Here is a 21,150-nt window from a genome sequence, read left to right on the forward strand (position 1 = left end):
GCTGCGAGGTGTCGGGTGAGCTACAAGCCTGCGGGGCTGTACCTGCCGTGCCTCCGGAGGTTTCCTGTCGCGCTTCCTCCTCCTCTCCTGGGCTCCCGCCAGGTTCTCCCTCTGTGGCGTTAATATTTTACTTTCTTTTGTTTGCCGGGTGTTACGTGGCCTATCGGACCGTCAAATTGAGACGCTGTAGAAAGGGGATGGGGTGGAAGTTGCTGCATCCAAAGTACTTTTGGAATGGCCGAGTAAACAGAACCGAATTCAGACGTGACTTGTACGTGACCTTCCGTACCGCTCGGAGGACGGCGTGAGCTGGCTGGCAGCACGATGGCAATACGGGAAATTTTCAAAGTGCCCAGGGCGGGGTGGATGAGAGGTGATGAGATCTCCATGTGGGGTTCCCCGGCCTCTTGCTGTTTCCCCCCCCCCCCCCCCCGCCGTGTGCAGGCAGGAGCGGCTCCTCCGATGGGCAGGGCAGGGCAGGCTGTCGGGCTTTTGTCCGAGGGAGCCGGCAGCCCTCCGTGCCCGCACAGATGGAGCTGTGGTGTGGATTTCTGCTGCGGGCAGCATCCCTCCGAGCAAGAGCACATAATTGCCGTGACCTGCAGCGGCCGCGGGTCCGCGTCCACCTCGCTGATCTCTGCTGCGAGCGCAAACACCGGCCGTGTGCGTGGCTGCAACGGGAGCGGATCTCTGCAGATAGCGATCTGCCCAGCATGCGGGCTGCCATCACCTAGACACGTCCTAGCTCTGTTACGGGGTCAGAAAGCTTTGTGGCTGCACACGAGTTTGTCCTTTAAGTAACCTGCTGCCTGAGAGCGCTCTTCCTGCAGCAGAGCTGGGAGCACGCTTGTCGTTCGGTCTCGGTGGTTAGGTGCCAGAAGAGGGGAAGCAAAAGGACGTTTCCCCGGGGGAGCCGAGGCTGGTGCCGTGCAGCTCGCAGGACCGCTTGGTAGTGCAGGAGCTGAACCTGCCGGGGCTTGGTGGCGTGCACGTGTGTGCAGCACGGATCCGGTAAGGGTTCTGTGTGAGAACTTGTTCCTTTGCTACCGCGCAGTATCAAGTATCAAGCTGCTGTGGAACAAGGGGCTATTGTTTACCTGTCACACAGCTCTTTATCGTTAAGCTGTCAATTGTAACCCTGGTAAAGAGAGCGTAAGTCTTCTGTTGGTGCTGTGGATCATTTACAGGGATCACGGCCTCCTGAGCCATACTCAGGAACCACAACTGAAGGCTGCTGGTTACTAGTTTATTTTTTTTGGCCGTTGCAATGCTATCTTGCAGATTTCACTGCAGACACCTTTCCTGCCTGGGCTCGGCGCCTCTTACAGGCTCCGGACTTGTCACAGTGCTGTGGCATCTCAGTTCAAGAACCTGATGAGCAGCTCAGAGCACTTGGTAGCTCTCTCGTCAAAAAAGGCTGGAGCAAATTACTCCTTGGTACCCGCTGATGTGCATAGCGTGCCTCCTGAAGTCCTCTGCCTGTTGCCTCCCACGCTCTCATGCTCCCAGTCTCATTCTGATAGGGTACAAAGGTACGGCTGGAGGGGAGCAAAGAGGACCTCATTTTAGGAATCTAATTTGGGTAACAGTTTCCTGGTGTCTCACACCAGCAGGGAGACCAGTATTCAGCTATGCTCAACCATGAGCCAAAGCTTGGGCGCTGGTATCGCTGCTTGGGGTAACTGTAGGGTTGGAGAACGTGTTTGTTCTTGGGGTACGTTTTCAGTGAAACCACGGGGAGGGGTTTTGACAAGGTGGAGGAAGGCTTGCACAGACCTTGTGTCCAGCTGTGGGTGTGTGCTAGGCTAGTGTTTGCGCTTTGCTTTATGGTCATTCCAGTTGTAGAAAGATGATTTTTATGTATTATTTTTTTTAGGAAAGAAGGGGAGCTTTTCGCTCCTTTTCTCTAATTCTACCCCAGCAGTCTTTACGAACCGTCCGACATGGTAGCCACCTCAGCAGGCTGAGGGCAGTTAATTTGAAGAGGGTAGCCGAATTCAGACACGTACCCTGTCTGAGCCCTTAAAGGAGTGATCTGACGTTCAGTGCACATGAGCAGCCTCGGCTGCCGTTGTGCAGTTGTGTTACCTGCGGGTCTGGCGGCGGTTTAAATACTTAGCACCAGTCTGGCGCTTGCACGGCTGAAACTTGGCTTGTTTTCACTTGTGCCTCACAACTCCTGGGGTTAGCGGTAGCTAATCCCTGCTGTACGAAGGACGTGCTGTGCAGTGATGCACACCGGGAAGATGGAACAGCCTCCGTTTGGGGAAGGGAAGGAGGACGAGCCGTAGCCCTTCCTGCTTTCTGAAACCTCCCCCTCGGCCGTCCTGGCTGAATTCCTGCAGCACGCCGTCCTCTGGGACGGGAAGGGGATCGTGGTGCTGCACCTGAACATGTAGGGTTCGGACCTTGTCTCACCTCATTTAACTCGGGCACTCCACAAGTTGCGCCTGAAGGCTGAACTTCCCTCCTGCCTTGTGGGCAACGGAGGCAACGGCACTTTCAGACGCTCCCTTCGTACCCTCTGGGTTTTGCACTTGGTGTAGGACGAGCAGAGTTAGCCTCTGCGGGGATCTGTCCCTTGCCTTTAGCTGCGGGGAAGTGGTCGCAGCTGGGGCGGGTTAGACCCCTGGCTTCACCTGGGTTTGGCTAGGGCAGGTTCTTGGGTTCCCTTGGTTGGCCGTGAAAGTGAGCAGGGTTGGGTGAGTTAGTTTGTCGGTGATACATCACTGTCCTAAGGCGAGTGCTCGGAGTCCGGTGCTAAGAATGATGGATTACGGGGTCAGAAGTTGTAGAAAGGGCAGCGAAGCTGGAGAGGCCGGAGCCGGGCTCTCGCCAGGGGTGCCCAGGGCCAGGAGCAGAGGCCCCGGGCCCAGCCTGGAGCCCGGGAGGTGCCCTCTGGGCCCCAGGCAGCACTGCTGTGCCGGGCGGGCGCCGGAGCCCTGGCACAGGCTGCATGGAGAGGGGCTGGGGGCTCCTCCGCGGGGTCTCCAGCAGCCGCCGGGACGTGGGGCTGGGCGAGCGGCTCCGCGGGGCCCTGCTGGGGCAGGGGGCGAGCAGCGGCACCCAGGGGTGCCCCCAACCTCAGCCACGCTGTGGGGCTGTGATTTGATGCCTCTTAGTTTTTGAGTTTGTTTCGTTTGTTCTCTTGTTGTGAATGAGAAGTGCAAAACATCTCCTACTGGCACGTGTTTTGGAGATCTCCTGAGCTGCTTCTGAAATCCTTACGGTTGCAACGCTGGCTGACGATTCAAACATGTCATTAGCTTGTAGGTTAATCGGCTTCTCTCTCCATCATGCTGCTGGTTGGGTCTTTGGGTGCTAGGCTGAACAGAAGAAGGAAATGAGGAAAAAAGAAATCAAGGCAGCTGGCACTGGGCCATTTGAAAGGACAGCACTTGGTGTCACCTACCAGTCTGTCTGAGTTTCATAGCCGCTGAGAAGTTGGATTGAACTGACTTCATGGTGGGTCTTCGAGGCTGCCCTGGAACGGGTGCCTGCCAAGTGGAACACTCTGTCGTGTCATTAGCTCCGGTGTGCTCGGGGTGCTGTCTCTGCTCCTCCTTCCTGACCCTGTCTCCCTCCTGCCCAGGTTATTGCTGGAAGGCACGGACGTCAACGCGAGGCACAGGCTTGGCTGGACTGCTCTCATGGTGGCGGCTATCAACAGAAATTCCAGGTACGTTTGTCTCAGCGCTCGCCATCGCCTGGGGGGTCAGTTCCTTCCGTAGCTGCCTCCCCGTTTGATAAGGTCATGCTGAGCTCCGCAGAGAGTCTCTGTAAAGTTTGGGCGGTTTGGGGCGCGTTGTGCAGCTGGACCCGAGGGAGCTTTTCGCTCCTCGTTGCCGCGTGCATTGTGTGGCAGATGGAGGGCGGCTGCTCTGCAGTCTGAGAGGTGACCGCTGAGCTGACAGGGCCATTCCACGGCAGCACGCCACTTTTGGCACCTGATGAGTGTGTAGCCCCGGGATGTTACTCGGCAGGTAGTTTAACGCCAGACCATCAGCCAGGGGCTCAAATAGCTCCGTAAGAGCAGCCGCGTCCCTCCTAGCTTGCGGGGCCTTTGCTGGGCCTTTCATGCTAGGCCTTTATGAAGCAAAAAGGCTGAACGCTGTGCCCTCCCTCCTTAGTTCCCATGATGATCGCTGTGGCTTCTTGTAACCTTTTAAAGGCACTCTTAAATATATTCAGTCTACAACTAAATTCAATTAGTTTTTTATTTAAAGAAAAAAGAGAAAGAGAAATCCAATTTTAGAAAACGTGGGACAGGCGGGAGAATGAGCTTTGATGTTACACCCTCTCAGGGATGCTTTACTTAGTCACAAGTTCATAAGCAAAAAAGCCTAATTACTTGGGAAAACACAGGATTAAAGCAGGGCACAAAGGCCGAATATCCGCTCTCGGGCGACACGATTCGAATCCGTGTGCCGAGTTCGTGTGTGGTGCAAACTTTGATGTGTGCTATGACAAGCTGAAAGTCGTGACCTCCTCGGGGAGCTCCTTAAGACGGGCACAGAGGCGGGGGCTTGGGACTGTTTGTTTAACTTTGATGTCCGAGCAGCAACGGGCCCCGTTGTTTGCCCGTCCGCAGAGGGACGGGCTTCAGAGCCTCCCACCTCTGCCGGAGGACAATGGTCAGCAATGGAGTGTGACGACTGTTGACCATTCCAAGTGACTGGTGGACCAGAACAGGGCTTCCCAAGTTGCAAAGGCTAAGAGGAGACGGGGAGAAAGGCCGTTCACGGTACAGTAATTGCCTAAAATCAGGTAGAAATGCTAATGAAAACATCGAGGCAGCACCAGGCGTTCGGCACCCAGCCTGGTCCCTGGCTACGGGCTGGCAGAGCAACAGCAGTGCGTCGTACTGGGGATCTGGCAGGAGAGCAGCGCTGGCCGTGGGGCGTGAATTGTGTTTATTTTTCCCACATTTTGGATGAATATGGGCTTTAACTGAAAATCAGAAGTCCTTGAGTATCTGAAGCTTGGTAGGACTTATCTCTGACAATATACTGACAGAGTAATTAGATACTTCACGGAGGCAAACATTAACGCCAGCCCGCCAAGCTTACTCCTGGTGTAACAACTCTGTTGCCACCTCTGGGGTGATGCCAGACATGTTTTTGGCCCTCCGTACTGCTGCTGGCTTTGTAACGTCCGCAGTGGGGTCCCGCTGCTGGCTGGGAAGTGTAGCGAGCTGGAACACGGCGCCCAGTGTTCGCGGTTCCCTCCAAATCGTTTGCTCGCAGATGTAGTCCGCAGGCTGACCTTTTTAACCTGGGCCCGCCAGAGCCGGGCGTTGTGTGTGCGGTCGGATGTGGGAGTGGAGAAAGCCGAGCGTGGGGAGCTGATGGCTTTGGCTCAATAGCGCAGGTTTGCCCGCAGAATTTTAAATACTTCGCTTTTCCCTTCCGAACGCAGTGCCTGCTGGTGCTCTGGGTCTCTCACAGTCCTTTTCTACACATTCGGCTGGGGACTGGTCTGAATACGACTTACTCCGCTCTGCAGAAGGATGCAGAACTTTTTTTTTCTAGAATGTGGTCCCATCATAAAGAGCGATAATCTGAAACGGGTCTGTCCAGCCGCAGCAGCTGACTGTGGGTCACAAGTTGTTAGGACTTTCGGTTCTCAGCTCGTCAGTCAGAAAGCCTCTGGGGGGGGTGAGCTGGGTCTTTGGCTCGGACGTCAGCAGAGAGGTCACCAGTGGCTCGGAGGTGCTCAAGACGCAGCCGCTGAGCAAGGGTCTGTACCTTTAGCTTGCGAGAAGTACAAGGTCGTTCAATTTTGCTTCGCCGGCTTGCTCTGCGAGCGCTTCTTTTTTAATGTTGTTGCTTCCTGAGCGAGCCACCCAGCGTGGCTTCAGGGGGCCGTGACGCCGGTAGCTGAAATGAGTGTTTTTGTGTTAGAGCCACTAAGAGAAAGTAAGCCTTCAGCCCCAAATTGCTGTCTTTCCCAAGTCGTTTTTCAAAGTGGAACTATGGTTTCAAGTCTCTGCTGTGCTGCTGGAGATTTCCGTGACCTGTCCTTTAGCTTCGTAATGTTTCCCAATTTTCACAGCCCTCACTCTTCCAATTAGACAGCTACAGTCCATATGTTTAATTTAATTTCAGAGGCACTGCATTAATGATTCCTGTCAGCTGCCATCAGCTACAAGATGAAATCCCAGGTGCCAGCAGGGATCTTTGGGGTCTGTCTTTCCTTTTTTCAATGAAACAATGATCATTCTCCTCCTCTTGAAAATTTCCTGTGTCCAAAACATCCCAAGGCAGTGAGTAGCGATCCTGGTGGGTTGCCACTGGAGGTTTGCGTTTCTGCTGCTAGGTTTCAAGGGTGTGTAGCTGGGAAGGAGCAGAGTCCTGGCTTGACGTCGTGCTGAAGTGGAGCCTTTCCCATGGAATCCCAAAGCGCCCCTGATCCTCCTGGATTTAGCCTCGTAGCACTGCGTGCGCTGGGAGAAGCGCTGGTACTTGCAGCAGCGTGAGGTCCAGGCAGAGGTGCCGTGTCCCCGCTGCCTGTGCACCGGGAGATCGGTCACCTCCTGCGGGTGGGGATCGTTGTAGCACCAGCACCGGGCACTTTGCCCTGCTGAGTGGGGCAGGGCGGGCGGTATGCATGCTGCAGGGCGTGCTCTCGGCACTTCAAGGCCTCAGCAGTGCCTCGGGAGAGTGTGGCTCAGTGCTGACATCCCTGCTTGCACTGGGTCAGCCTCAGCAGCACGTTTTGTAGAAAATGTGGACATGTGAACAAGAAGAATTAGTTGTGTGATCTACCGGAGAGGGACTGGGCTACCGCGATGTCTGGGATCCACTCGGTCTCTGCTGGGTGGCTTGGGGGAGTTATTTCTTTTCTACTGGCCTTTAAATGCTGTATGTGTCTTTGTATGCCACTGGGGCTCTCTCTTGCACTACGAATTCCCAGGGCCACAGCGCACAGTGCCAGTCGTAGTTCAAGCCCCCAGACATTGCTGAGATGCCAGTTACAAAAATAAAGGGAGGCTGCTAAGGACTGCAGTATGGCGTCTGATTTTGCTGTTAGATGATATACATTTAGATGAGATAATTTAGATTATATAAAATAATGTAGGTGATATAAAAATATTGTAGGATGAATTGTGTTCCGTTTTTTGTTCTCTTAATAAGTGTGTTTCCTTGTTCTAGACCTTTCCTGAAGCGTGGATAGATCGACTTCGTGGTTGCTCTGTATAAGTGAGCAGGGGCCCCACTCCAAATCCCTCGGCTCTGTGATAAGACAGCTTGTAACCGGGTTGAGATAGAGACAGATCAGCTGTGACCACGTTTACACAGGCAAAGGAGGGTTTCTGCTGTAATCCCTGTTGCTGGGGGAGCCTTAGCGTAGCTAAGGATGCAGTGGTGCTGGTTTTAGTCTAACCATAACGACGTGTAGCTGCCACTTCTTGCATTCTGCAGTGCTGTTTTACAGCCCTGCGTCCCTGCTAAGGCCTGAAGAGTAACCCAGGTGGGTGGCCGTGCACATGTACACACACACGCACCTTACTTTTCATGTAAATTTTCCTTTTGGAGTTGCTCCTAGTCTGTTTCCTCTTTAGTATTTGTGAAAGCCCGTTCTTCCGAATCTCAAGACCTATTTTAAAACGGTTTCTTAATTCTCATGGAAAGACATCCATGCTAAGAGGGAGGATTTATGGTCTGTGTGAAAAACACTGCTAGGGGCTTTCTTCTTTTGGCTGTACCTGCTAGCTTTGCACATTTAACGTATTTATAGTAATTAAGCTTTAATTAAATGCTTGCTGAGAGCTTTGTGGGTTTTGTACCTGCATTAAAATAAGCTTTCATAAATAAAATAAAACAAAGCAGTTAGTACCTCAGCAGGCTAAGTACCTCTGCGCTTACAGTCCAGTGACCTGCAGACCGGGTAAAATTACCGGCTCAGAAATGCGTTTGGGGTCAGGCTCCGTTGTGCACCTCAGGAGAACACGAGCACGCTTTGATCCGTGCCAGCAGAAGTGGCAGTGACAATGCCATGTGTCTCCTGTCCTGTTACCATCTCTCTGTAGCCAGTTCAGAGAATTGTGGGCACTGCTGTTATGTCATGTCTTGCCTTTCTCTTCCGAATACAGCTACTCCGGGTTGTGTTGTTCCATCAGAAGTGAAACGACGGTGAAATAGTGAGTCACCCCTCAGCCCCTCATGCAGTAGAGGTTCTGCAGACGGGTGCTGCAGAGGGGGAAACTAAGGCACAGAGCGGCTTGGAAGCTTCCAGCCCCGGTGGGATGAGATCAGGTAGTTCTAATCAAACGCACGTTGTTCTGCTTCTGTCCATCACCACTGATGCAACCAGCACGCACCAGTGCCCTGGGGAGGGGAAGCAGTCAGCATGATTTTAGGGCTCCCAGAGCTTTAGGCATAGCTGGCCATATACATGGCGGAGCTATAGGCGTAACTCCGGGGTGGGGAGGAGGGCACGGCTGTACGGGGACTGCCTCGGAGCCGTCCAAGCCCCGCATAGCGAGGTAACGGGTTTCTCAGCAGCACCAGTGCCCACGTTTTATAGCGGGGGGAGAGAACACAAAACGACTTGGCTGCGGCTGGCCCTCTGTCACAGCGAGGTCTCTGCTCCAGGGGGTGTTTGCTAGGAGAAGGTGCAGCTCTGGGGGAGTGCGGGTGGGAGTGAGGCAGACAGCTGCCTGCTGTGAGGGAGTTTGCGTGTGTTTTCTCAGGTTAAGCACACAAGTCCTCTTCTTTCCAGCTTCCCTTTTTCCTCTTTGCTGATATGTAACTGCAGGGCTTCTGTCCATCTTCCTGCGCCCTTTTTCACATACCCGTCTTGTTTTACACATAAATGAGCCCTTCAGTCTTGCACTAAGTGCCTTGAGCAGCTGTGCAGAGATCTTATCGAGATGCCCTCAGCGAGTGCAGGGAAAGCAGGAGGAGGGACAGGAACAGAATTCAGCTCCACCTAAAGAGCGTTTCTTTATTTAAACAGATGCTTTCTCTTGGAAGCTCGTCCCCAGCTCCCTTTCCCATGGGTGTCCTTCAGTACAGACCCCTTTGTGTTCTCTTAAAGCAGCAGGGGACAACCTCAGTGCTCTGTGCTGCTGAATCATCCCTTCCCTGTGCTTTTCAGTGAGTCTTGCTCGTTCATCCAGGTCACAGTGTAAGCTCCCACCCTTGCCTCCCAGATGTACATGTTCTTGTTTCATCAGGGGCTTTAGCCTCTGGTTCCTCCCTTAGCTGTTCCAATATCCTCTCCTCTCCCCTATTTTCTTTTTGCAGCTTTGGCTTCTTGCACACCCTTTTCTCCTTGTGCCTTCATCTTCAGGTCTGGATCTTTTCTCCTTTCCATGCCTTTCCTTCTCAACACCTACCTGCCAAGGACTCGGAGGGCAATGACCAAAGACAAGTGACTCCTCTCTGTGCCTCAGCAATCCTTTTCCTTCCCTGTCTTTCTGCGTAGATGACAGAGCTGGGGGCCAGAGGCTCTCACGAGGAACCAGAACCAGCAGTGCCTGGCCAGCCTAGCCCCTTCCCTTGCCTCGCCCTCCTCCACCTCTCCGTACAGAGAGGAGCTGGGGAGAGGCTCTCCCTCTGTGCTGGCGTGGATCGCTGGCTCTTGAAGGCTGGGACGTGTGCCTCTTCCACACGTACCTAGACTGCATTGAAGGTGCTGTACAGATGTTTTATATTGGTAATAACAGTACATCATGCATAGTAATATTCTGGTGGGTATGTTCCAAGACTTACAGTGAAGGGTGCCCTATCGGAGCTGCTTTCTGTCTATAGGCAATGACGTGATTAACTGCTGCAGCCTTGTCACCTATATTAGGTACATACATCTGTTCTGTATGATTTTTTTCACTCCTTTCACTTCAGGCAGCTATTTTAGAGCTGTCTGCAGCAGAGCTGGCAAGATATCTGGATGCCTTTGGAAGCGCACGTGGCCGTTAGTGTTGTCTGTCAAAGAGCTGAGTTGTTACACGTGGTTTCCTTCCGTGAGGATGCTGCATTTTGGGGGCTTGCTCCTGTAAACCGAGGCATCGTGTTTGAGCAAATCCCCCTCTGGGTCCTGTTGCAGAGCTCTTGGAGGAACAGCGTCCACTCGGCCATGGCTGCGTTGTGCCTCCCACCCAAGGACAGGCCAAGGCAGCTGTTCCCCACACCACCACTCCTACCGCCCCAGCAGCATCCCCACCTGAGATTCCCGTGAGCGACGCCCTGGTTTCTGATAAGCTGGGTGGCTGTAACCCAGCTGCAGTCAGGCCAGGCAGGGCAGGGTGCTGGTACAGTCACAGCAGAAAAAAAACTCGCCTCTCCCTCCTCGCTCCCCTCTTCCCAGGGATGTGCTGCATCCAGCGTCCGGGAGGTGAGGCACACTCAGACGCTGTCAGCAGGTTCCTGCACCTCACCAAGCCACAGAAACACCCGTGTGCAAACAGCGGCTCCCCCCGGACCTCCTGCCCCTGCTGAGTTTTGCAGAGTTAAGACATCGCCACACAAGGGCTCCTCTTTGTGTCCAGGCAGGACCTGGGGCTCCCACCAGAGCTCGGGGCAGCCGCATATCAAAACGCATCAAGGTTTTCGTATTGTGCTGCTAACTCACGGTCATGGGGATCACCGGGCTTCGTGCTTCACCAACCCCAGCTGCCGGCGGGTTGGTCCGGGCGCTGCGCCTCTCCTGACGCAGCCCCAGCCACGTCCAGCCACCTCGTCATTGATTTCCCCACCCCCTGCATTGTATGGATGTATTTATTTATTTAACAATATGTTGGTCCAGCCATTAAAAGCAGAAAGCACTTTCTCCGATCGATTGAACTGCCCAGCGAACTTCAGCTAAGCGCTGCCCTCTGAGTCATCAGCAGGGTCAGTGTGGATTTATATTCACGCTGATGAATAGGCGCTGCCTCTAATCGAATGAAAACTTGATCAGCAAATTAAAACTCGGCTTGTTGAGGCTGTTGAGCACAGGTGAGTTATGGAGGGGCCTAGGCCAGCTCTAGGCTGTGTCCCTCTCTGGGTATCTGATGTGGAGAGTTTTCCGCCCCGACCTGTGCCGAGAGAAATTAAACGGGAGGAATATTGACCGGGGACTCCTCCACTGAAAAGCCACCCCTTTATTAATACCCAGTAGCTGAGCTAGCACAGAAGAGAAGGATGCCTTCTGTAGCACTTTGACCAGAGCCTCGCAGTGCTTCAAGAGAGCTTCCTTAATCCCCGGAGTTGCCTTTTGACCCGGGAAGCCTTTTGACACCTCTTCCCCCTGGGAAACTGGGATTTTTAACCAGATTTAACTGGGATTTTTTAACCAGAGGCTAGATTGCTGGAGCGTGCTTTGTTAGTGCCATCTGATTTTTGTAAGTCCTTTGCTTATTCCAGTTCACACGCTTTACGCCGAGGAGCGCAGTTACTCTGCATTTTGATTCCGCTGTTACCTTTCCTAAAGGCTAATTTGCTTAAACGTCCCATTACCTGCAAATTGGATGGGTACGATCAATATTTGTGATTCCGGGAAGGGCTGGCTGCTGCAGAAGTGCCTGGAGGGGACGACACGTCCCAAAAGCAGGAGGTTAGATTGGAAGACGGTTGGACAGGGAGGCTGGATGTACAGCACGGTGTTATCGGGCCAGTGAGTCCCTTTCACTTCCTGCTTACAGAGCTGGATCCCAGAGCCTGAAAAAAGAGCTGGCAGCGGGGGCCAGGGTTTTGGAACGCCAAATTTTGCCAGTAAGAGATCGTATCAGTGCTTATTAAACTTGAGCCGCCCAGCTGTCTTGAGAGCCCAGGAAATGTTCCTTATCTCTGCTTTATAGATGGGGGGAAATGGTGAAAAGGGCCCTTAATAGAGAGAGCTGAGCAGTTCAGACACCATAACCTCCTGCCTGCACATTTAGACTGCCGAGCAGCTAGCACACGTGGTACTCTGCTAAACTTTTCATGAAAGGTTGTTGTCCAGAGAGCAATGCTGAAGGTATATGCTACGAATGAAGAGGAAAGGGCTTCCTGAGAGTCACCAGAAGCACATAAAGGTGATATCTGATGAAGTGCCTGGGAAGAACATTCATCTCAAGGTAGTCGCTAAGAACAGGACAGGAAGACAGATGAAGTTACCTAGGAAATTACAAGTCATTGTGTGTTTCATATGACTCATTTGGCACCCGTATCTCACTCCTGGGCTGTGAGGTTGTGGATTAAAGTCCTACACTGGGACTTGGGATCATTTCTCTTAAAATGAAGAAGAGGCACGGACCTTAAAACATATCATAGCCTGTCAGCTAAAATGGGAGTGGAGGGATCTCTTTGGTGGTGACAGCCATGAGGCCTGGGTCCGAGAGGGGAGGTCTGTCCATATCAGAACCTGTGCTGCGAAGGACGTGAAGGATCAGAATGGCTTTCTGGAGCTGAAGCTACCCCAGAGGTGCTGTGCCAGATGCAAGGGCTTCACAGTAAGTCGCCTGCTGGGGCAGAACGATCAAAGGCTTTCCTGAGGTAGGTTGCACTCGTGATGGCTTGCTGCTCAGTAGCTAGGCTCCCGCCTGAGACTCTGCAGGAGGAGGCTGTGATCAGAAGTGGTGGTGAGATCTTTACCCTGCCGTGAAGCTCAGCAATGAGGTTCCCAGGCACCCACCTTGTCTCAGCTCTGCAGTGTGCTCTGGCGCACCAGCACGGTGTGTTGGGTGGAACCTCCAGTCCCGTTGCACCTGGGGCCACTCACTGTTTAGATGTCCATCCCTAGGAGCATGGAGGTCCTCAACAAAGAAACCGCGGGGGAACAGGGCAGTGCCTGCCCCACTGTTCTCCATCCTGTACCTCCTGCTTCCCACAGGGACTGCCTCTTCCAGATCTCCAGTGCACTTCTCTCGCATCGCTTACTGGGTGACCAGCACCCAGTACTGGAGTTGCAGGATGTCTCCAGAGTAATCCAGCGCTGCATCTTCCAGAAGGACTGTGCTAGAGTTCCTCCGGGTAGAAAGCCTGTCTGTGACACCTTCGTTTCTCCTGTTTTGTAGCTGTGGACAAATGGCACACCTCCTACCCAGCATCACCAGCCTGGCACCAAGAACAGGATTGAGGGGCCTCTGAGGGCCTACGTAGCGACCAGGGGTGGAAGAGCCTGGGGAGCTGTTCTGGACAGCGAAGGCTACACGCTTGGGCTCGCTTGGCTGTACTTGTGGCCAGAGCTCTCTCTTGCTTTCCATTTTGTGCAGCCATAGAAGTTAGCAGTAAAGGTCAGGCAGCGCCCCTTTACCTGAGGCTACGTCAGATCGGTGAAGGACGGATGGGTCTGGAGCTAGGTGTGTGCCGAAAAGCCCTTGTGAGAGGTGCTGAAGGACTTGTAGGATGAGTTTTGTTCCCCATGCCTTACTGATGCTCCTAAGGTGGTCCAGAAGGACCTACAGGCTTGTTGTGTGTGGAGAGACAGCACTCCCACATCAGGTGTCCTTACTGTGGTGGCATTTGGGAGCAAAGCAGCAGAGCAGGGGAGACGTTTTTCCTGAATGCGGTGGGGGAGATTTGTTGTCCCTTGCAGCAAATCGTTCCGAGAGGACTGAGGATGAGACAAAAAGGTTCTGACTAGGTGGGACTGTGCTGAAGATAGTAGATAGTCTCTCACGGTGATGCTTGCACCAGGAACAACACTGCTGAATGAACGGGAAGAGAAGTCAGGCTGTCGGGAGAGATCCAGCTGGCAGAGGACAAGCACATCTCTTACACAAGGACACAGAGGACAAGCACATCTCTTACACAAGGCTTCATGTCCTCCGCTGCTGATATCCGAAAGTAGGGGAGATGATCTCCCCTCAGTGCCAGTAGGTATCTGCCAGTCAGGTGTCTAACTCGATCATGGGTGCAGAATTCAAAGTATTTGAGAACATCTTCAGCGTCACGTGCTCCTGACTACACTGAATTGTGAATTAATGTAGTTAACTAAGTCCGCAGTCCAAGAGACAGCTGGAGCGACTGGAGAGAGTCCAGAGAAGGGCCGTGAGGTGGTGAAGAGACAGGAGCACCTCTGCTGTGGCGAGAGGCTGAGAGAGCTGGGACGTCTTGTTGGAGGCCGGTTAAAAGCAAAGTACCCCAGGGGTTAATACTGGGTGCAGTCCTGTTTTAACGTCTTCAGTAATGGTCTTGGACGGTGGGGCACAGTGCCCCTCAGTGCATTCACCAGTAACGCAGAGCTGGGATGGTGCCGGACACAGCAGAGCGCCCCGGGCAGGAGGGCGAGGTGGCTGAGAGGAACCTCGAGGGGTGCAGCAAGGAGAGCTGCAGAGTCCTGGCCGTGGGGGGGAGCAGCCCCAGCCCCATCCCGGGGAGAGCCCAGCGCAGGGCGCCGAGGTGCGGGAGGGCCTGGAGCACCTCTGCCGTGAGGAGAGGCTGCGAGAGCTGGGGCTGCTCGGCCTGGAGAGGAGGAGGCTCCGGGGGAGCTCCCCCGCGGCTGCCGGGGCCTGCGGGGAGCTGCGCAGAGGCCGGAGCCGGGCTCTCGCCAGGGGTGCCCAGGGCCAGGAGCAGAGGCCCCGGGCCCAGCCTGGAGCCCGGGAGGTGCCCTCTGGGCCCCAGGCAGCACTGCTGTGCCGGGCGGGCGCCGGAGCCCTGGCACAGGCTGCCCGGAGAGGGGCTGGGGGCTCCTCCGCGGGGTCTCCAGCAGCCGCCGGGACGTGGGGCTGGGCGAGCGGCTCCGCGGGGCCCCGCTGGGCTGCGGGGCTGGGATTAACAATCGCTGTTTGAAGATTAAGATGTAGTGCGTCTCAACCTAAATATTTTAGAAGTAAGGACGTTGTTGATGTATGAATATAAACGAACTCAGTGTGATCACAGAGGTGTATGTCAGGAGGGTCTCCTGGCTTCCAGCGTGGGGCTTTGTTCCCCAGAAGTAACTTTGTACATGGTGAAGTGTTGCAGTGCCGGGTAGGAGTTTGCCTCTGTTGTACCATGTTCAAAGAACAGAATAACCAGCTTTTATTCCGTTAATGCATTTATGGGGTAAACGGGAGAGAAGCTTAAGTTAAATTCTAAATGTGACTTGACAAGAGGCCGCCTGCAGATACGTGTCAGTCAGGCTGCGGTGCACGTCGCACAGAGCCGCTGTCAGCCCGTGAGCCATGTCACCGGTGATGAATGCTAACTCGCGCCTTACTGTCTAGTTGTCATGGGAAGCTTGAACCCTGGAAAAAAAAAATTAAAAATTAACTGGCTTCAAGCCGCTTTCGGAGGTGGTGAGAAATCTAATTCTTGCCTGTTGATTGTTTGGGTTCAGAAGCAGACACGGAGGACTTCCACACCAAGCTCCCTAGCCTGTGTGTCTCGTGCTGATCTGTCGTAGCGTGTTGGTAACGTTACAGGTCTGGAGACCAAAAGCCTCAGCTTTTGGATAGTTGGAGGATAGTTGGAGTACGAAATATGCTGCTTGTGTTGCCATGCTGGTCAGCCCTAGGAGGATCTGCCTCTCCGCCGGGCACTACAGCTACAATATGCAGTAATTGGAAGTCCTCTACAAATTCAGAGATTAAATCTCTTTCAGAAGTCCTGGCAGCTGCTGAGCTGGGTTGCAGATGATCAGGCTGTCTTCAGCGGTGATCTCATACAAATTGGCTCTCAAAGACAGGTTTCAGTGAACTTCGTGCAGGAGTTGAATGCTTTTCTTCCAGAACCCTGTATAAGTAATGCAATTGAAATCTGCTTTGGAAATGCTGAGTTCAGTGCTTCCTCTTGGGAGGGCAGAAGAAAGCAAGGACTAGCTGTATGTCACATCCAACGTGGATGCAAGAGCTGCCTTTATAGGGGTGGCTTCCATCAGCTGTCCAGGTGTAGAGGGACCGCTCAAGTGAGAGCTATAAATTGTAGAGCAGAGACCTTGGGCGTGAATAGGCCCCTTTCAGACCCTTACCTCTTGTCATGCTTCATACTGAAATGCTATACGCTTGTATTGTAGGATGGCACCTTTAGTAATGGAGACTTTACTGTCACGATTGCCTCCCAAAAGCAGAAGTAAGAGCACAAGCTAGTTTTACTTCCCTTGCCTTGAAGAGTGTTGTAAGAATCCGCTTTGTAGCCAAGCTCTGGCTCTGACTGTGCAGCTGCCGTGGCCGTGAACAGTTTCCACCACTGATCCAGACTTAAAAAGTAACAGGGCTGTAACTGCCTCCCACGATGGACCCATGTTCTGTGCAGGTCTTCTTGGGACGGCTGTGTTTCTCACCGCATGTCGCCCTACGGTCACCCCTGCCTCAAGTGCCTCCCCCATCTCGTTGTTTTCAGAATGTGCTGGTGGTTTATTTGCTGAAATGTTCAGTAATGGTTGGTTGAACTTCCCCCCGCTAGCTGGGATTGTTTGAGGGTGGCTTTCTGAGCCCTGTCTCCTTTCTCAGACTGATGGATTCTGATCACTCACGTTGTACCCCTGCCTTACTCTTCTGTGATTTGTAACAGCATGGTGAAGATCCTGCTTGCAGCTAATGCAGATCCAAACCTCGGAGATGAATTCAGCAGCGTGTATGAGACTGCCAAGGAAAAAGGCCTCCATTCTTTAGAAGGTAATACTGTTCCTGTTCAGCTACCTGCGCTTGTTTTTGAGGTCCCCAAGATTTCATTTTCTGTCTTTGAAATGGAAATTTGACCTCTTTTTTTTCAGCTTCTATTTAAATGCAGAGTTACTGGTGATGTGTGGGTGGGTGTATGTCTGAAGGTGAGAGAAAACAGTATGTAGTTGATCATGAGAAGCAATTCTTCAGTATCCTAGAGGTAACTTTTTTATATATAGCCGGAACACAGTACAAGGTTGTAGGTAGGAGCACCATCCCATCGACACACGCAGCCACTTCCTGGGGGAGGGCAGCGTATTCCACTACTGGACTTAGACTTACGTCTTACAAATAGATATGAAATGAAGGAAGACTTGTCCAATTGAAATAAAGCTGAATGATGCTGACCTGCGTGCAAGTACTGTGGCCGGTTTTTGGCCGTGTTAATGCTGGCTTTCCTCCCTTGTCTTTGGACTCATCCCTTTAGTCTTCAGACTAAACCAAGGAATTTTTCTGCGGTGTCATTTGATCTTGTTACGATTTTTCCTGGCCCATGTCTCAAGTCCCAGTCTCACCCTAACGTCATCCCCGTTGCTGGGAAGCTGAGGCAGACTGGACCCCGCTAACATGTCACCAGCTGTTACCTTCCTGGTTCTGGAGGCATCTTCCCCACCCAAACGCTGAGCTGACCCGCCGTCCTCAGCTCTGGGGCGGCAGACATGGCACGTGAATTCTCATGTACAGCGTCTCCAGGTCGCTTCTGGCCACCTTGTCGGAGCTCAGCCCGCGCTGGGTCTCCTCAGGGCCCGGAGTCTCCAGACTGACTGCTGGTTGTGTGCTCTCACCTTCTGCCTCGAAGTCAAACCTTTTCCTGATCAGTGTAAGGAGGAAATTTGGGGAAGCCGCCACGTAGATTCTCCGGGGTGCGTGTTTGCCCCGTCTAGTTTGCAAAGCCAAAATCGCACGGTGACAGCGTCCGTTGGTCTGTCTGAGCTCTTTGCCTCACTGCTAAGAGCTGAAAGCTCTCGGAAAAGTCTAACGAAGGTGTAATATTTGAACCCTTCATAAAACACAGGTTGAGTTAAGAAGATGAATCAGCGAGGGGACAGTTTTGACAGGGCGTTATTTTATTTTTAAAAGCTCTCTGCTCTCATCCCTCACTGTAACCCACCCGTGCTATAGACCTGCTCCTTGATGGAAGTAAGAACACACATATATCAGATTGCTGTAGCAGTGAATGCAAAATGTATGAAACAACATTAAAAAATGAACAATGGAATGCCAATACATAATGCATGTACATAGACTTTATTTAAGGCAAAGTATATCAACCAATAAAGTTAATTGTTTTTGTCTGCATTCATCCCTCTCTAATGTTATATATTTTTGGGGTGAAGAAAAGATAAGGCCACTCAGTAAGAAGTTGCATTAATTCTTTGCTTGACATGTTTTATTAAAAAGAATAAATTCTGTTGCATTTTAAAAAAGAGAGGGAGAGAGAGAAACTGCCTTTGTTTTTTATTTTTTTTTACCCATTTACATATTTCGTGTATAAATATTTTTTCATAAAAACATCCAAATCGAGAGGGTATGCTCCACAAACACTGCACAAAATATATTACAGACATTTATATGGATGGCAGGAAGGGAGACAGAGGGCTGAAAATTTCCAGGCACCCAGTGATTGATGGTAGACGAGGCTTCCCCTGACGCTTTATTGAGTTTCCGATGATTATCTCTCTCTGAGACATTTTTTACAGATGACGGCCGAGCTGTCACAACGGACCATGGGGGAAAAAAACCAACAATAATAACACTTTAATCTCTTTACTGCACTGCTCCCTAGTATCTCAGATTCATCTTCCCTGACGCACGCAGTTCATTATCCTGCTCCTCCCTGGGTAGGAAATGACGACAAATAAATAAATATACATACTCGCCCAGTACGCTTGGAGAAAAGACCCAGGAAAGGAAAGGAGCCAGGGCATTAATTGATCTTCCTGGAGGTACTGCGGTTCATTAGCGGAGATGCTGGGCTAGAGCAGCATCAGGCATTCATTGCAGTGCTTTCTGTACTGAACTTATCAAATCTTCTGGAAACCTGTCAGGAGTTCTTCGGAGGGAACGTGGAGGCTGCGGTGCAGGACATCCACGGTCTGTGTCTGTTTGCCTTACTGGTACAGAGCATTGGGTGCCCAGAGCTCCTCACAGACAAACTCCCTGAACGCGGGCTTCCTCAGGTTTAGTTGTCAAAGCCCACAGCCCTGAGCCGCTCGTCCATAAAACAGCCAGCGAGGGTGAACAGCGATGTGGGAGATGGATCTTCGCTCCCCTGAGGCATGGGGATGGTGTTCGCTGTGGGCTCTTGATTGTACCGTGGAATACTTGAGCTCTTTGGTGGCTTTGCCTCTCCATCCTGGCCAGGCTTGAGATGAGGCTTCCCTCGGCTGTGCTGAATGCTCTCGGGAGTGATGTGAAGGTGCCGTTGTGCCTGGAAGTCCCCTTCTGCTAGTCAGCAGGCTGGCACTGGCATTTCCTTCAGTCCCTAAAACGAGATGCAGATGTGCGGTATGTACCCGGGGACGGGCTGGACCTGCGCGTGGCAGGGAAGCGATGCGCTTCAGGGTTACCTTGCAGGAGCCCACAGCCTGCCTGGTGACAGCTCAGCCGCTCTGCCACTGCACCTCGGTTTGATTTAACGTATTCCCCGATCTTCCAACTTCCCAGTCCAAATTCCGCTTTGGTGTTGCACCTGATGTGGAGGAATTAGCGGTTCGGTGCGGCTGTCTCACCACCCAGCCCTTATCCTGCCCTTGGAGTGCCTCGTCCCAGCTTCACTCAGCCTGCCAGCACAAATGGCTGGCCGCTCCCTATTGCAGGGTGTCCTCGCGCACTGGCATTCAGTAGAACAGGGCTCAAAGGAAGGAAAAAACACATAATTAATCAGCTTTAGGAAGTGTCAGCTTCTGTTCGAAGAGACATCACAGTTCCTAGGTCTGACTTCACAAAACCTGCCAGGGCTCGGTGTAATTGCATTTGCGTAGGGGATTCCAGGCTTTCTAACGAGTTGTAAAATGTATCGTTATGAATCATTCCCATCCTGGTAGTGCCTAGGAGCACACCTCACGCAGCCCGCTGCACCGGTGGCTGAAGAAACAGAATAAAAACTCCTGGTCCCAAGGAGCAGACGGTTCCAGTACCTGACCAAAGACAGCAAGCAAATGGACAGGAGCAAGGGTTAAGCTGGGCATCGTGCTCTGGCACTTTAACCCTTATTACTTGTCAGTTAGCAAAGGAAGCATTTTTAGAAGAGTTCCTGCTTTTAGATGTCTGCTTCTTGACGTTTCTGAGAAGCGTGGAGTGCGGGAGGCAGCTCCTGGTGGAGGTGAGCATAAGAGCTGTGTGATAAGGGGAGCCCACCAGGACTTTGAGGACACCCCGGGGCACTCCCAGCTGACTGCTGTCTCGAGGACCTGTAGCTCTGTCGTCTCTCGGCCTCTCTGTCTCTCTTCTCTTGGTTTTGGTGGGTTTTGGTGTCCTGTGCTCCTGGCCTTAAAGAGCTGCGGGCTGCTGGGGGAGGAGGGTGGTGCAGAGGAAGCACCGAGCGGTTCGTTCTCTTCCTTCTCACGGAAGAAGGGAAATAAAAGGCAGAAGTCTCTGCGTGCTCCTTTGTGCTGAATCCTGATTTCACTTGAAGCCACAGAAGGTGCGGAGAGGCCGGGGCTGGGACGGTGCTGAGGTTTTCTCTCTGGCTTTCTCCAACCACCTCCTCCCCAGCGTGAGGGGAGTGGGAAGGCAGCAACCGGACTTGTAGATCCCCGTGTTGTCCTCCTCGGTGCTGCTGCCCCAGGCAGTGGGTAATAGCCACCAGAAACCCCCACGGGGTCCCGATTGTCTCCTGAAAAAGGTCTTTGGGCCCTTAACAAGCTTCCAGATCCTTGGTGGGTGATCCATGCTGCTAGCACGTTTTCAGACAGACAGTTCTTTACTTTGTCTCGCTTGGTGAGCTGAGCTTTTGTTCTTCTTCCCCTGCAGTCCTTGTGACCCGGGAGGACGAATTCAACAACCGCCTGAACATCAGAGCCAGTTTCAGGGGCTGCACGGCTCTGCACTACGCAGTGCTCGCTGATGACTACCTGACGGTCAAGCTGCTGCTGGATGGAGGTGAGTTGCGTGGCTCCAGCTGGCTCCTGGGCCAGGAGCCCTTTTGCTGGGGAGGCCTGGCCCACAGAATGCCAGGCCTGGACAAGATCCACACTCCTCCATATTCAGGGTTAGATACGATTTACTGTTTGCTTTAATCTCATTGTCTTTTAGTCTCTGTGTTCTTAGTCATCTCCAGCTTCTTTTCTCGTGTAGTGATGGTGGGTGTCCTCATCTTAATCACCGAGTCTGCCATTTCTTCCCGTAATTCAGTGGAAATGCATCCACCGGTCTCTCTGATTGGTATTTCGAACGTTTCCCCTTTTGCAGTTTGCCTTCTACCCATCTGTCATAGCCCGTATGTACCTGTACTGTACCTGTACCCTGTTTTACTGGGATATCTGCTCTGTAGGCAGCAAGGCTCTGGATGGATGCCAGTACCCATGTCAGGTGGCACAGGGACTCTTGGTGGTTTGGGCTTAGCAATGCAGAATCTGCAGAAATTAGCCTGTGCAGCT

At 52.6% G+C, this 21,150-nt stretch overlaps 1 protein-coding gene across 1 annotated transcript in view; it reads left to right on the plus strand.

Annotated features, from left to right (window-relative positions):
* Positions 1-21,150, plus strand: part of CLPB (caseinolytic mitochondrial matrix peptidase chaperone subunit B) — an 81,288-nt gene that overhangs the window by 12,765 nt on the left and 47,373 nt on the right. The window contains exons 3-5 of the mRNA XM_035571733.2: positions 3,593-3,679; positions 16,398-16,501; positions 20,525-20,653. Of these exons, the coding sequence (XP_035427626.1) occupies positions 3,593-3,679; positions 16,398-16,501; positions 20,525-20,653 (320 nt within the window). The remainder of the gene's footprint in view (positions 1-3,592; positions 3,680-16,397; positions 16,502-20,524; positions 20,654-21,150) is intronic.

The sequence above is a fragment of the Cygnus atratus genome, chromosome 1 (assembly GCF_013377495.2).
Source record: "Cygnus atratus isolate AKBS03 ecotype Queensland, Australia chromosome 1, CAtr_DNAZoo_HiC_assembly, whole genome shotgun sequence".
NCBI classification, from domain to species: domain Eukaryota; kingdom Metazoa; phylum Chordata; class Aves; order Anseriformes; family Anatidae; genus Cygnus; species Cygnus atratus.